The sequence below is a fragment of the Rattus norvegicus genome, chromosome 1 (genome assembly GCF_021556685.1).
Source record: "Rattus norvegicus strain SHRSP/BbbUtx chromosome 1, alternate assembly SHRSP_T2T, whole genome shotgun sequence".
Lineage (NCBI taxonomy): Eukaryota > Metazoa > Chordata > Mammalia > Rodentia > Muridae > Rattus > Rattus norvegicus.
The window spans coordinates 249,376,848-249,392,500 of NC_141534.1; the positions used below are offsets into that span (position 1 = coordinate 249,376,848).

The 15,653-nt window shown below is 39.4% G+C and overlaps 1 protein-coding gene across 3 annotated transcripts in view; it reads left to right on the forward strand.

The window, feature by feature from the left end:
* Nucleotides 1–15,653, forward strand: part of Tbc1d12 (TBC1 domain family, member 12) — an 82,236-nt gene that overhangs the window by 19,811 nt on the left and 46,772 nt on the right. For all 3 annotated transcript variants that reach the window (XR_015640774.1, NM_001377114.1, XM_087590511.1), the window contains exon 2: nt 7,154–7,277. Coding sequence is in view for 2 of the 3 variants with exons in the window: in NM_001377114.1 (NP_001364043.1) it covers nt 7,154–7,277 (124 nt within the window). In the remaining variant the exon portion in view is untranslated. The remainder of the gene's footprint in view (nt 1–7,153; nt 7,278–15,653) is intronic.

A 15,653-nucleotide genomic window follows, 5' to 3' on the forward strand; every position in this document is an offset into this window, starting at 1 on the left:
TCCTTTTCAAACAGTGCCACTCCCTTATGGCTAAACATTCAAATATATGAGCCTGTGGCAGCGCGTAATGGTGGTGGTGGGTTCCATTCAAGCCACCACAGCTTCTGACCAAGTGAGTACCCGAATGTGATGTGTGAGATAAATGTTAATATAGATGCAAAATAACCCTAAGAGGAGTACATAAAATCACGAGATGTTTATCAATTTTGGCTCAGATATTTATGCCTAAAGTTAGAGGCAGAAAAAAGAGTGGCCCATGTAGTGTAGTGCCAATGACTTGCTTTGGCATCCATATGTGGATAAGCTGAGGCAGGCAGCTGTTGGGGGTCAGTGCTTAGAGCTTCTGATTGTGGGGGCTGGGAAGGGTGGATCTAGATCAATGGCAGCCAGTGATTAGAGAAATTACTTAGTAGACTTTTCTGAGTGAACAAAGTTTAATTTACCGGGGCTGGTACTCCCTGTGGCCATCAGAAAAAGAACTCGTTTAACTCCTTGGGACTGGCGAGAAAGAGAAGGAAAGAGAAAATTCACACGCATGCACGCACACACTCACACACTCACACACTCACACACACGCAAACACACACACTCAAATAAGTGGATGAAACAAAAGGCAGAATCCAATAACTTCATTCACACAAATACATACATACATACATACATACATACATACATACATACATACATAACTATAGACCGACATACACATTCACACATAGAATGTTTAGAGCAAAGCTCCAGCAAGCAGGCTCCAAACACTTTTCACATACACATACATACATACACATATACACACAATTGGTGGATAGGGCAAGCTCCAACACACACCCAGACAAGTTTTACATGTATACATACTACACATAGTTGATAGGTGGAAGGAACAGTGTTCCAACCCCCACTCACACTAACTTTACACATACATATACATATTTATAGTTGATGGATGGAAGGAACAATATTTCAGCCCCCATTCATGCAAAGCATACACATATACATGGACATAAGTGAATAAATTAAAAAATCAAATAAGTAATATATGAATTATCATTATATACAATATGCATTGATGAACCCTTTGTCCAGGCTTAGAAATCTCATAGCGGGGTTGGGGATTTAGCTCAGCGGTAGAGCACTTGCCTAGCAAGCGCAAGGCCCTGGGTTTGGTCCCCAGCTCCGAAAAAAAAGAAAAGAAAAAAAAAAAAAAAGAAATCTCATAGCCTGAACAGCAGTTGCTATTCTGATCTGTCTTCCTTTGTTTCACTGTTTGCTCATTTTTCCTTGTTTGTTTTGAAGCAGCCTTGCCCACCAGGCTGCCCGTTCTAACTCACTGTATGGAGTCTAGACTTGCTTCAAACTTGTGATCGTTCTGCTGTAGATCTGTAGTGCTTTTCCATGCCAGGCCACCCCCGGCCCTGTTTCCAGATCCTTAATGTTTTTCAGCATGATCATATCATTCAGTTTTCTCCATTGAGTTCTCCATGTTTGCCTTCTGAGATAGGGTCTCTCTACCTAGCTCTGGGTGTCATGGAACTCACTCTGTTCATAAGGCTGCTGCCTCATTGAGTGCCTGCACCCCTACACCTGACTCAGTTAAGTTTTTATAAAATTTTGTTAGATTCATTCCAAGTTAACTTACTTGTATTTTTCTTTTTTTTTTTTTGTTCTTTTTTTCGGAGCTGGGGACCGAACCCAGGGCCTTGTGCTTCCTAGGCAAGCGCTCTACCACTGAGCTAAATCCCCAGCTGTATTTTTCTTTGTTATTGGATCTTGCTAAATTTTACATTTTCAACTGCCGTTGATGGATATAGAATCAAAAGCTGATTTTTGTTTTATCTGTAATTATGACTTTTGCTTCTTCCTTTCCAATCTTTCTCTCATTCATTTCTTTTTCTTACCTTATTTTACTAAGAACCTTCAATATAATGGAAAGGAGTAGGGAGGGTAGTGTCCTTGTCTTGTTTCTGATTTCAAAACAATTTTTTTGACATTTTATCAAGAATAATCTATATTAAGGGCCGGAGAGATAGCTCACAGTTGAGAGCACTCACTCCTCTTCCAGGTAACTCAGGTTTGATTCCCAGCACCGACAGCAGCTTCCAACCACCTGTAACTCCAGGGACTCAGTCCTGGGCTCTGGGCAGTGCTCACATGTGGCTCATACACATGCATGCATGCTACATGTAGACAAAACATCCAGACATACACAGGCAGAGCTCTGCAGGCTCAAGGCCAGCTTGGTTTGCCTAGTGAGTTCCAGGACAATGATAGCTATGTGGAGGGACCCTGTCTCAAAAACCAAAACCAAGCTAAAAACAAAACAAAAAACAACAACCCCCCCCCAAACTACTGAGATAATCGTACAATTTTTCTGTTAAAAATGTAAAAATGTTAAAATATTAACAGCTCAATATTTTATTATTCTTGCATTTAAACATTAACATTTTATTTGTGTGGGGGGGAGGGGGCCAAGCACTAATGCATGTGCAGAGGGGAAATCAGGGTAACTTGTAAGAGTAGGTTCTTTCCTTCTGCTCGGTGAGTTTAGGTCATCAGGCCTGATACATGCTAAGCCCCCATTCCCAGTGAGCCATCGCACTGGCTCATACCTGTTGTGTTAATAATAAAAAGGAGAGGCACCATCTCGGGCCCCAGCGGTCTTGCTGTTTCTATAGCTAGCCTCATGTAGTGCCTGCCAATCTCGTGGCTCTCTTATTGTGCACTATGCTCACATTCCCAGCCAGACTCGGCAGACTCTCTGGCCCAAAGCTCTCGAAATGTTTCCACCTGGTAAGTTCCCTTGGCAGGTCGCTATCACACCCACGCATCCAAATTCTGCATGTTCCAAGTACCTTTCTCTTAACCTCAGTTGAGCGGCAGTGTGAAGGAAAACACCACACAAACTTAGTTTAGACTCAACAAGTAACACAGTCACTGGGCACAACTACTGACATCCTAATTAATAAGCCATACCAAATTAAATCCTCCGGTGGTGGCCAGGATCCGCCATCTAACTGGGGGCCTCTAGTTCGTTACATCTTCTACCCCAACTCATGCTCTCCTCCCTTTCTCCCTCCCTCCCTCCCTCCCTCCTCCCTCCCCCCTGTCTCTCTCTGTCTCACTATCCCACTTTCTCAGGATACTTGATCACATGGTATTCTAATCATCTTTTTTCAAAAGTTCACACGTTCAAACATAAATTCAAATCATGAATTGAATAAAATGTTACAACAGAGATGTTTACATATATTTCCATTAAAACTAGTTATTGAATTAAGCATTCATTATCTGCCACTAGCTCCACAGGTCATTAAGAGCTTAAAACAATAATTCTTAGGTCTTAAGATTGCATGGTTTTGTCAAGAGGCAAATCATCTGCCTAGTGTCTCATTAGTTTTGAGGTTTTGTGTAGATAAATCAGACAACATTTATTCTTTTGTCCTTCACTACAATCAGTTGTACACTCCCTGTTTATGATCTTAGTTATCAGATAATGTTTTCACAACTGCTTGGAAGGAATGTTTTCCCTGATTATAAATATGTTTCAAGCCTGCTTTTTATCCTAGTGCAATCAGCTAATGACACATAAAGGTTTACAGAGCCCTAAATGCAGCCCTTCTATAGGGGGCTCGAAATCACTTGTATAAGTTAGGAATTCTATAGAATAATTATTAGGAATTAAGCAATCATCTACTTGTCTGCATAGCCTTACTACAGGAGAGTGCATCTTCATTGATCTGCAGGAAATCTGTCCAATAGGGCGGGCTAATGCTTAGGGATCATTATGCTATTTAACAGTAACAGGAAACCCAATAACAAGAATCAGTTCTGAGATAACTCTCTAAAAGCCTTGCAATTTTAGAGTTTATCCATCACAGCCATGCAAAATGATGGGCCATCTTCTGAAAATTGTGTTGTCCTTTTGTCTCTCTTAGATGGATTCTGACAAATAATTAAAACAAATTTAAATCATACAATGAAACATCACATCTTTGATAGGAACTGTAATTCTAAAAATTGTAATTCTCACAATGATAGATATGAGAAAAATAAGAGTCCATTTACATTGCTAGTGGAAATCTTAAAGGATACAACCTTTTGGAGTGTTTGCAGGCAAAACACCAATGTACATAAAATAAAATTAAATAATAAATCATTACAAAAAAGAAAGAAAGTTGTGAGCTGCCATGTGAGTACTGGGAACTGAACCTGGGTCCTCTGGAGAGACTCAGTATTTTAAGCACTAATCTGTCTCTCTACTCACTCACTGTAGTTCTAATTTACGTTTTTCTATTCGCTTATGCTATTAAACTTCTTAACTAGCTGTCTTAACTAGCTCTGTAGACCATGTTGGCCTCCAACTTGAAGAGATCCACTTGCCTCTGTCTCCCAAGTGCTGGGATTAAAGGCTTGATCCATCACCACCTGGCTACTTAATAGTTGTAATCTAATTTGGGTAAAATGTAGAGTCAAATTTTGACCATGCATGTACTTACGTGTGTGCATGCGTGTGCGCAGATGCCAGAAGTCAGCGTTAGGTATATTCCTCCTTCAGTCTATCTTTTTGGGGTGGTGTGTGGACAAAGTAAAGATGCACTTGCTTTTATGTGCATGAGTATTTTGCCTACACATATGACTATGTACCACATGTGTGCCTGGTGCCAGCATAGGCCAGAAGAGGGTGATGGACCCACTGGAACTGGAGTTATGGGTAGTTGTAAGCCAGGGAGTCAAACCCAGGTCATCTGCAGGAGTAACAAGTGCTCCTAGCCACTGAGCCAATTCTCAAGTTCTCAAAACAGTAGTCTTTTTAAAAGACATACACACTACCTTTAGTCCCAGTTATTAGGAGGCAAAGGTAGGTAGATCCCTGTGAGTTCAAGTTCATACCATTCTACATGGTGAATTGCAGGATAGCCAGAGAGATCTATCTCAATAAATAAATAAACAAATAAATAAATAAGATACTCAGAAAGTATAGGCATATTTTGTGTACATGAATCAGAGTGTGAGGACGCTAAAGAAGGTGCTGGATCCCCTGGAGCTGCAGTTATAGGCAGTTGTGGACTGACTGACATGGGTGCTGGGAATTGAACTTGGGCCCTCTTGAAAACCAACGTGAGCTTCTTCAACAGCTAAACTGTCTCTTCAGTGTCTCTTTTTAAACTCTTGATATAGGAGGCATTCTGTCTATGTGTTAATATTTTCATTTAGCTCCTGCATTTTTCCTGATACCCTTTAGCTCTCAGTGGCTTCCTATATTTTCTAGAGTGGTTAGAGTGATATAACATCATTCAATAATAATTTTATTGTTTGGGCTTCTTCAAAGTTATATAGTTATTTCCAGTTATTTCTTTCTTTTTTTTTTTTTTTTTTGGTTCTTTTTTTCGGAGCTGGGGATCGAACCCAGGGCCTTGCGCTTCCTAGGCAAGCGCTCTACCACTAAGCTAAATCCCCAACCCCTCCAGTTATTTCTAGTTTAGTTCTGCTTTGGTGGATGAGATGACCTGAGTTTCATATGCTGTCTACTTTGTGGTAGTGATGTATTCTGAAGTACAGATATTTAAATTTGATTAAGTTCAGCTCAGAATTACTATTACTTTAGGAATTTTGTTCTTGGTGTCACTTTCAATAGTTCTTTACATAAACTATGACAATGGAGGTTTTCTTCCTCTGTTTATTAATGTGGACAGAAGGAGGACTTTTGGAATGAAAGGAATATAATAGGGGAGAGAGTCTGGCACAGTTGTCTGGGGCCAAGGCACAGGTGAGTTTGGGGAGAGAGAACTGGCACATTGCTGTTAATAGGCTGGGTCAGCTGCCAAGGGCAGAGGGTTGCACAGATGCCATCTCCAGGATGAGCCTGTCAGTTTGGTGAGGGACTAACTACAAAGTCTGGGCGTATGTCCCCTGAGTGGACCATGGCCGTATCACTGCCCATTGTGCTGCAGCTAGAAACCACAGGAAAGAAAAGCCCCCTTTCTCAGTCACCGTCCTCCAGGTGCCTCCTACTGAGAAAGCTGAACAAAACTTCATTCTTTTAAAAAGAAATGCTTCAAGATTTCTATTTCCACGAAACATATTTTGAAAGATGAATGTGGAGCTGTGAGGTATAGTTAATAAAGTGCGTACACATATCAAACATTTTAAGTGACTCAACCACAGGGGCAAATGAGATGCCTTCGTGGGAAGAAGAACTTGCCACTAAGCTTAACAACCCAAATTCCGTCCCCTAGAACCCACAGAAGGAATAGAGAAGCAACTTACCCAAGATGTCCTCTGACTCCCACTGACACACACCATGTCACAAGCATGTATACATACATACACACACACACAATAAAAATCAATAAATGTAGTAATAAACAAAATTAATAGAGCTTGTATTATGGTTTGAAATTGCTTGTCTTTCCCTCCTTTTCTTTCTCCCCCCGCATCTTTTTTCTTAGATTTTCAGTAAGAGAATTTTCTTCTGTGGTTGTCTGCTGGCCTCTGCAATAAGCTCTGGTACATAGTTGTTTTAGGAAAAGCAGTCAGTAATGGTGGGACAGCAGGAGGTGTACTTTTATTACAAAAATTTAAAAAGCATTACAAGAGTAACTAAATCGTATTTTCAAAATATTTCATTACGTGGGACTAGAGAGATGACTAAGTAATTAAGAGCTCTTATTCTGGCAGAGGGCCTAGGTTCGATTCCTACCACCTGTATTCTTGGCCTTTGTAATCAAGTATCTGAATCATGTAATTAAAGTAAATATATTTAATTTATGGGTCTCACTTTTCCTTATTGTTAATCTTGTCAGTATTTTTATTGGTACCTAGGCATAGTGGCGTGTATCATAATCCTAGTATTTGGGAGGTAGAGTCAGGAAGATCAGGAGTTCAGTGTCATCATAGGCTATGTAGGTAGCTGGAAGTCAGCCTGAGTATCAGATATTCTACCTTAAAAAAAATTTATATGGCTGATTCTACTAAAACCTTTGTATAAGTCAGATAGTCTTAACTGTGTTATTACAAGCAATATTTGTATAAGTATTTGGGATAATTTTATTTAAAATATTTTAAATTTGCTCTGGAAATAAATTTGCTTTTTTAATTATTAATTAAAAATTTTCTGGTTATGGAAAACAATTCATGTAAATTTTCTGTGTTTCAGAAACCTTTTCCCAAAAAGGACAAAGGAACTCAAATCAGTTGTCCATAGTGCTCCTGGATGGAAATTATTTGGTAAAGTCCCTCCCAGAGAAAATCTTCAGAAAACCTCCAAAATTATTCAGCAGGTAAGTACTAAAATGACTGGGAAGTTCCCCAGAGCTCTTAAAGCATTGTTCATTTGCCAGGTGAGATCATGAATCTAAGGGGTCAGGGTCACCCCAAATTTATACATAGTGAACACAGGCCAACATGGGGTCTGTCACAAACAGAGCATCATTTTCTTTCTTAAAAGATTTTTTAAAACTATTTTTAAAGATTTATTTTACTCTTATGTGTATGAATCTTTTGTCTGTATGTATGTAAGTGCAGCACTGTATGTGGCTGCCACCAGCAGGGGTTTAAAAAAATGAAAAGACATGAACTGTTGAACCGGAGTTACAGATGATTGTGAGCAGGGAAGCAAGCCGGGTGCTCTCTAGGTCAGCTCTTTTAACCACTAACAGCCCTCAGCATAATTTTCTTGAAAATTAAGTATTTCATTTTTAGGTTTCTAGATATAAACTTTGGAATTATAGGTACTCACTGTAGCTGTCTTAATATTTTTTGAAAGGCAAGCTACAGTGTTTTCTACCATAAGCTAAGGTTGTGGAAATTCTTTTAAGTGACGAGGCACTGATTTACCTGCCTAAGTGTCCTTGAGTAGCTAACAGCTGGGACTCAAAGCTCAGGTGACCGCTCTCACTCTCACTGTGCATGCATGACTCAATTGACCGCTCTCACTCTCACTGTGCATGACTCAGATAAGTGACACTGCAAAGCAGTAAGCCCGCGTCAACCTGAACGGTTGTAAAACTCAATTGTTTAAAAGGAGCTTTCCAGCCTGGCATGGTGCTGCACCCCCCCCCCCTTTTTTTTTTTTTTTTAAGATTTATTTATTATATAGAAGTACACTGTAGCTGTCTTCAGACTCACCAGAAGAGGGCATCAGATCTCATTACAGATGGTTGTGAGCCACCATGTGGTTGCTGGGATTTGAACTCAGGACGTCTGGAAGAGCAGCCAGTGCTCTTAACCACTGAGCCATCTCTCCAGCCCAGTGCTGCACCCCTTTAATCTCAACATACACACTTGGGAGGTAGAAGTAAGTGGATTTTACCAGATTTTACATAGCCAGCATCTATAAAAAATGGTAAAGTTTTAATCTTTATTCATATTAGAAAATATTATTTAAGGAGTTTATGATGGTTCTTTCGTTTCCCAAGTAATGAGTTTTTGGTTTTATATTTTATCTTGGTAATGCTTTTTAGATATTTAAGAGTACTTGGCTAGATATGGGGTGGCATAGACTTATAAACCTCGGCTATCTGGAGCCAAGGGAGGGAGGGAGGACTGCAGCAAACTCAGAACAGTCTAATCAACATAGCAAGTGCATATCAGCAGCACTGCATGTCATAAACCAAAACAGAAGGTAAAGCATTGTCACCTCAGGGGATGTACCTCAGCTGGTAGTTAAGCTTGTTCCCATGCATGTGCAAAGCCCCGGGTTTGGTCCCTCAGCACTGCATAAACTGGGTGCAAGTGGTACAGACCTTTAAGTCCTCAGCTTTATAGGGAGCTTGAGGCCCCAGCCTGAGCTATAAGTCCCTGTCTCAAAAAAAAAAAAATACATTTAATTTAATTAAAATAGTAAGTAGTTTGTATAGGTACAAGTGCTTCAGAGTTCTATAATCCCCAAACTTATGCCTGTTTACTTTGGTGTGCAGAGGAGACATGGGGGTTATTTATATTTCTGATACAAACTTGGTAAAACACCACATTTGTTAGGCAGGGTGTACGATGTTAACAAAGATGTTGTTTTTAACATTAAGTGATACTACATACTTTTCAATGGCATTGTCATTGTTAATGGTTTTTCTCAGATTGATGTGAGAAAAACCCTGGTACTATATTGAAAATAGTATTGGATTTAAGATGGGGATGATAGTGTCTAATCCTAAAACAAGATTTGAAGAGTTTGTATAGCATGCAATAGACATTTGTCCAATTGTGGTATATTATATAAAAATAATATCTGGAGGATGGCTGCACAGTTAAAAAGTGTGCACTGCTTTTGCAGAGTACCTGAGTTCATTTCCCAGCACTCATAACAGGTGATTCATAACTACCTGTAACTCCAGCTCTGGGGACTTTAACACTGTCCTTCAGACTTCATGGACATCTGTACCTGTATTCACATCACACACACACACACACACACACACACACACACAAACAGAGGCACATGGGCATGCACCTAATTAAATATGAAAAGCATCGGGGGCTGGCAAGATGGCTTAGTAGTTAAGAGACATCTTAATATTCTGGAGGATCCAAGTTTGATTCCCAGCACCTGCATCAGGGCTCACAACTGCTTGTGACTTCAGCTCCATGGAATCTTAACTGAGGGCACCCCTATACATGTGACATACATAGATATACATGCACACACACAATTAAAATCAAAATAAACTAAAATAAAATCTGAGCATAATAGTACATGCCAATAATTCTAGTTTTGGACTTTAGGCTGCCTTACAGGAAAATATTGAGTTTCAAGTTTTAGGCCAGCTGAGGCTATCTCCAAACAAACAAACGAACAAACAAACAAGGAAACGTGTGTGTGTGTGTGTGCGTGCGTGTGCGCGTGTGTGTGTGTGTCTGTATGTGTTTTAAGGAAAGGGTCTCATTTTATAGCCCCTGCTAGTCTGGAACTCACTTTCTAGATGAGGCAGGACTCAGACTCATAAAGATCTGCTTGCCTTTGCAGTTTGGGTACTAGGGTTAAAGGCATGCACCACAACACCTGGCTATATGTGTATGTTTTTAATGCTTATTTAGTATTACGGTGTTATTTTAAAATTATTTATTTTTGTGTGTATGGGTGCTTTATCTTCATGCATGTCTATGCGAGTGTGTTCAGCTGGTGCCCACAGAGGTCAAAAGAGAGTGTTAGATCCCCTGGGAGTGGAGTTACAGATGTGAATTGCTACGTGTGTCCTCTGAAAGAACAGCAGGTGTTCTCAAACCTGTGAGTAGTCTTTCGAGCCTCTGTGAAGATATTGTTAAACTCTTCTTCTATTGTTTTGAGGTCTCATGAAGCCCAGGTAGACCAAGAGGAGCTGGCTGAGATGCAGTATGACCTCGATCTCCTGTTTCACCTGTTTCCATCTCCATACTCGCTGAGATTAGATACCTTTATGCCTCTGCCCTGGTTTGGGCAGGACAAAGGCCCTAGGGCAGAATCCATTGGCTTCCGTTACTGTAGGTAGGCACCCTCCGGATTAAGCTACATTGCTAGCACTGTACTAAGGTAGTCTTACTGAATCCTTCAAATGTGTCTATTTATAAAGTAGAAGTCCTTCTTCGATTTGGTTTAGTGTGGCAAATGAGAAGTATTATGAAGACACTGGGCACATTGTTACCCTAAAAAGGCTCAGAACCTCTCCCATCATAAAGCTCGTGTGCGTGCGCGTGTGCGTGTGTTCATATACATACATACTGTGAGAGTAACTTTTGTCTAGCCGAGTGTGGTTTTACACTAAGGAGCCCAAGGCAGCTAGATTGCTGTTAGTTTTGCCACTAGTTGGAGTCTGGCCTAGGTTCCTTAGGTGGGAGGGCTACAAAGTGAGAGTGTTGGGAAAAACCTCCCAGCCATCAAAACTTTAGACTATAGTTTTTTTAGATCAAATTCTCCATCAAGAGGCCAAACAGTGGTCTTGCTATTGAAGGTTTATTAAACTATTTTTTCTCTTTTGCATTTTTCATGTGTGGTGTGTATATGCATATGCTTGAATACCATGTATGTGTGGAGCCCCAAAAATCTGGGAAGTCCATTTTCTCTTTCTGCCATGTGGGTCCTGGAGACGGCACTCAGGCTCTCAGCTTGGCAGTACGTGTCTTTATTTCCCATGACCTTTCTCCTGTGTGCCCCTTCTTCTTTGTTTAACTCATGCTGCTGTCCTCTTGGCTGAAACTGTCTTTTTGCAAGGTGGGTGTGGCTTTTTCTTTATATAAATAGATATTTACAACCTATGTGTCTGTGCTAACTAGAAATACTTTTCCTTAGCTTTCATCTTTGAAAATTAATAATAAAGAAATGCGTTTGAGACCCCTTACCATGTATTGATTTTTAATTTTATAATTAAATCTGAAATGGAAAAAAAAAAGGTATTACCAGTACAGTCATGAGAAAGTTGACACTACATCATATTTTAGGATAGAGTCTGAAGTTATTAATCCTGTAGGAAGTGACTTATAGCTAGCAATTGAAAATGTATTAAAGTCAAAATAGATTCCTGTTCCATATGATGATGCACCTTTCATAGTCTCAGAACTTAGGAAGTGGCGGTAGGAAACATGAGTCCATGCTACATAGCGACTTCGAGGTCACTCTGGGATACAGACAACACTTTTCAAAAATACATATATGAACAAATCCCTTTGAAAGTTGTAAAGATATTTCACTTGCCTTTAGAGTGGCTAAGCAGTAAGATACAGGTGTCAAGCACAATGTGACAGGCTGGTGTGCAGCTGCACTCACTCTTGGGGACCAAGTGCTCTTCACAGCTGAGCCACTTTGGGTAATTTCTTTTAAATTAAAAATGTATGTGTGGCAGGGTTTTGCTTGCATCTATGAGTGTGCACCACATGCATGCCTTGTCCCCATGGAAGCCAGAAGAGGTTGTTGGATCCCTTGGAACTGGAGTCACAGATGGTTTTAAATCACCATGTAGGTGTTAAGAATCAAACCCAGGTCCTCTAGGGAGCAGCCAATGCTTTAAACTGAGTTCTCTGTCCAGCCCAGTTACTATTTTTTAAACTGGGTATTCAAAAATGAGGTGCCATGTTCTTCAGTATGAATATACTGTTTATGGCCCATAATTCCTCTTGTTTTTAACAGAAAGGTGCTTTAAGATTATACACTAAGGCACTAAACAGAAAGTGAAGGTTTGATTTACAAACTTTTTTCTGTAATTATTAGCGACACAAGTAACACAATTGCATTTTTATGAAATATAAAATATTATAGGATGATATTTTCATTCCACTACCGCCCAACCTATAGTTAAGCCTATTAAAGTTTTTCTTGTGGCCAGTGAAATAATCACATTGACAGTGTAGGTGCGGCCCACAAAGTTGATGTGAGTTTGATTTGCTGGACCTGCCTGGTAAAAAGAAAGGACTGATCTTGACTTCCACACATACATTCTTAGAGACACAAATAAAAAACTTAATAAATTTAAATTTATTTTATAAGTATTTTGGCATATGAGTTATATATTATATATAATAATATTAGATGTATTTTCTGCAACTTGTTCAAGAAAGCATATATATATATGCTTACATTTTATATATGTGAAATTTAACCATTATGTTTTTTATAATTTTCATAGATACATGAAGTGAAAGTTAGTTAAATATCTTTTAAATATTTTATTCATATTGTAAATTATATTAAAAACCCGATCAGTTTTAGCGTTATCCATGTTAGCATTAAAGAAGCCTAAAAACGCTTAGTTGTGGATCACTCGCCTGCCGGCGCATGGCAAGCATAGTGTGCTCTAGCATACGTGTCTGCTAGGCAGTCACTCAGGGAGATCACCTAACTGGTGATGAAGCTCTGAGCCACCAGAACACTGATCGTATTGGTTTTTGAGGATGATCACATGTGTACTTTTGCAGGTGTGAAATTCGTGCTAGTGGCGTTTTGAACCATTGGTGAGCCACATTAAAAGTTGAATTTCTAGTATTTCAGTTATGTTGTCATTCACTTGACCTGGATCTCTGGCTTTTCTAAGCTGATAAAGTTAGAATATAGTTAGTTTGTCTCTGACCTCCAAACTGCAAGTGGGAGCACGTGATGAGTACTTGTAATGCAGGTGGATCCTACACTGACTGTGCCCCTCTCGGTGCTTCCCAATAGAAAGTGAGTGTTTGCGTCTGTAAGGTTTTACTTCTGCATTGCTCTCCTTCTTGTGAAAATGAGACTTTTGTCTTAGATGATAATCTAGGGTTTTCATCAATACTTGTGCCATTTTCTGGAAGAAGTTTGAATGGAGTATTTAAGTCACTTTAACGGAACTTGACCAGTAAGGGAAAATGTTTTAAAAATACTGATTTCTGGCTGAGATGTTCATTTGGTAAAGCACTGGTCTAGTGCGCCATAAGCCTTGGACGACATAAACTTGTGGGGGCGCATGCCTGTCTTCTCTGCACTCATGGCGAGGACTCGAAGGGAGAGGCAGGGCCCCACACGTGAGTTTCAGGCCAGTGTGGCCTGCCTGAGAGTCAGTCTCAAAAAGATCACCTGGCTTGCTTAAGTTTTCGAGGTTGTTGTTTTGTTGTTGTTCTTTGAAGAAGTCTTTGTTCTTTGTGAATGAGTTTATGAATTGTAATTATATTTGTTTAAACATAGATATTCTTTGCCTAAGATTTGATTAAATATTGCAAACATAATGTTCTTCAGCACTGTTAAGTTGTCCAGAGTCTGGGCTGTGTTGAGAGTTTATTCCTGCAAAGTCCTTAAACTTATTACATATGCGATGTCTTTCTTTCTCTTTTGTCACCTTGAAAGGGTGATGAGTAACTTCCTTTCTGTGTGTTTTCCATTCACAATTGATAAGTTATTATGTTTTTCTATTTATGACTGCATAGATCTCATTACAGTTTATATGGTTTAAATATTGGGAGAGGAATTCAAAACAATCCTTAGTTTAATACTTGTTGGAGAGGGAATATTAACTTTAACAGAAAAAAAATGAATGAAGAGAGAAGAACAAGCAAGCTAACAGTTGAATAGGCTAAGAGAAACTGAGAGTCAATTTTTTCCCATGAGAGTCTTGGAAATAATTTATAGTTTGAAAATTCTCCGCTATTATATAGCATCAGTCATTTGAATATCAAGATTATGTTAAAAGCTTATCTCAGACTTCTGTTTATGTTGGCTTGAGATGAGACCTAAGACAGTTGTGCTAGCAGTGCCAGGTGATGTTTACTGTAAGCACTGCTGCGTGCAGACAGTGGTGAGATTTTTGCCTAACATTTTAATTAAGCTTTAGGTATGTTTTTTCCTCTCAATTTATAGATTATGGAATAAAGCTTGTCATCACAAAGACATTGCAATTGACCAAATCCTCTTCACTTGGAAGTTTTTCTGGCTTGGATCAAGTTATATTAGAGTTCAATTGTCCTGCTTTTTCTTCTCAGGCCCAATATATGATTTTATTTTTTTTTAATTAACCTTTATATATATGGGTGTTTTACCTGCATGTCTGTCTGTGCACCATGTATCTGCAGTGTTTGTGGAGATTACGATAGGGCGTCAGAGCCCCTGAGACTGAAGTTATAAGTGGTTGTGAGCTGCCATGTGGGTGCTGGGAATAGAACCTGAGTTCTGAATAGAACTCGGTAAGAGCATTTTCCCAATGCTCTTGACCGAGACATCTTTCTAGCCCTCATAGTTTATTTCTTAAAAGATGCTCTTCTGATATTTCACTTTTCTTTTCTGATAGACTTTTCAGCCATAGAATTCAAGGTGTACTGTGTTAGAATATCTAGTTGTGCTAGCTAATGTGTGGCCTTAGCAAACTCTAGGTCTTTCTTTGCAGAGCTGGAATGACAAATGTCTTGAATTGATCCTAGGTTCTTTCTTATCATCTTGCTTTCACTTCAGGAAATGCATTATTTGCTTGATAAACATTGACTGATATAATACACTAGTATGATGAGTTCTTGGTGTGTGTGTGTATGTGTGTGTAATTATATGCATGTATATAATTGAACCATATGAGTATTGGGATGAAACACAAGCTGATTAGACTTGGCAACAGATGCTTCGACCCGCTGAGCCACGTCACTGAGCCTTGCCACCAATGCACCTCTGATCACAGGTTCTCAACCAGTGTCTGAGTCACCACATGTCAGAAATGAAGATACCTTACTGCCGACTGAAACCATGATCTACATGATCTCCTTTTGAGCAGAGTTTATGTTATTTTTTTTTTAAAAACATTTATTTATTTATTATGTATACATCATACAGCTTTCTGCCTGCATGTATGCTTGCAGGCCAGAAGAGGGCACCAGACCTGATTATAGATGGTTGTGAGCCACCATGTGGTTGCTGGGAATTGAACTCAAGACCTCTGGAAGAGCAGACAGTGCTCTTAACCGCTGAGCCATCTCTCCAGCCCCGAGTTTATGTTATATTGAATGGTATAAATGTTAGTTTATATATATTGAATGGTATGTGTACTAGTAAAATTGTGTTCAGTATATGAGAATACAGTTGTGATTTTCCACAAATATGATATATGAATTGTGTACTGTAGTGAACTAGTTTGAACTGACTGGATAGGAAGCTAGGGAAAGCCTTTTTAGATACAGAAGGTTTAAGAACAAATGGGAATGAACAAACTCTGTGTAGTTAACTGCCTGGTGTGTTAAGTATTGCCCACATA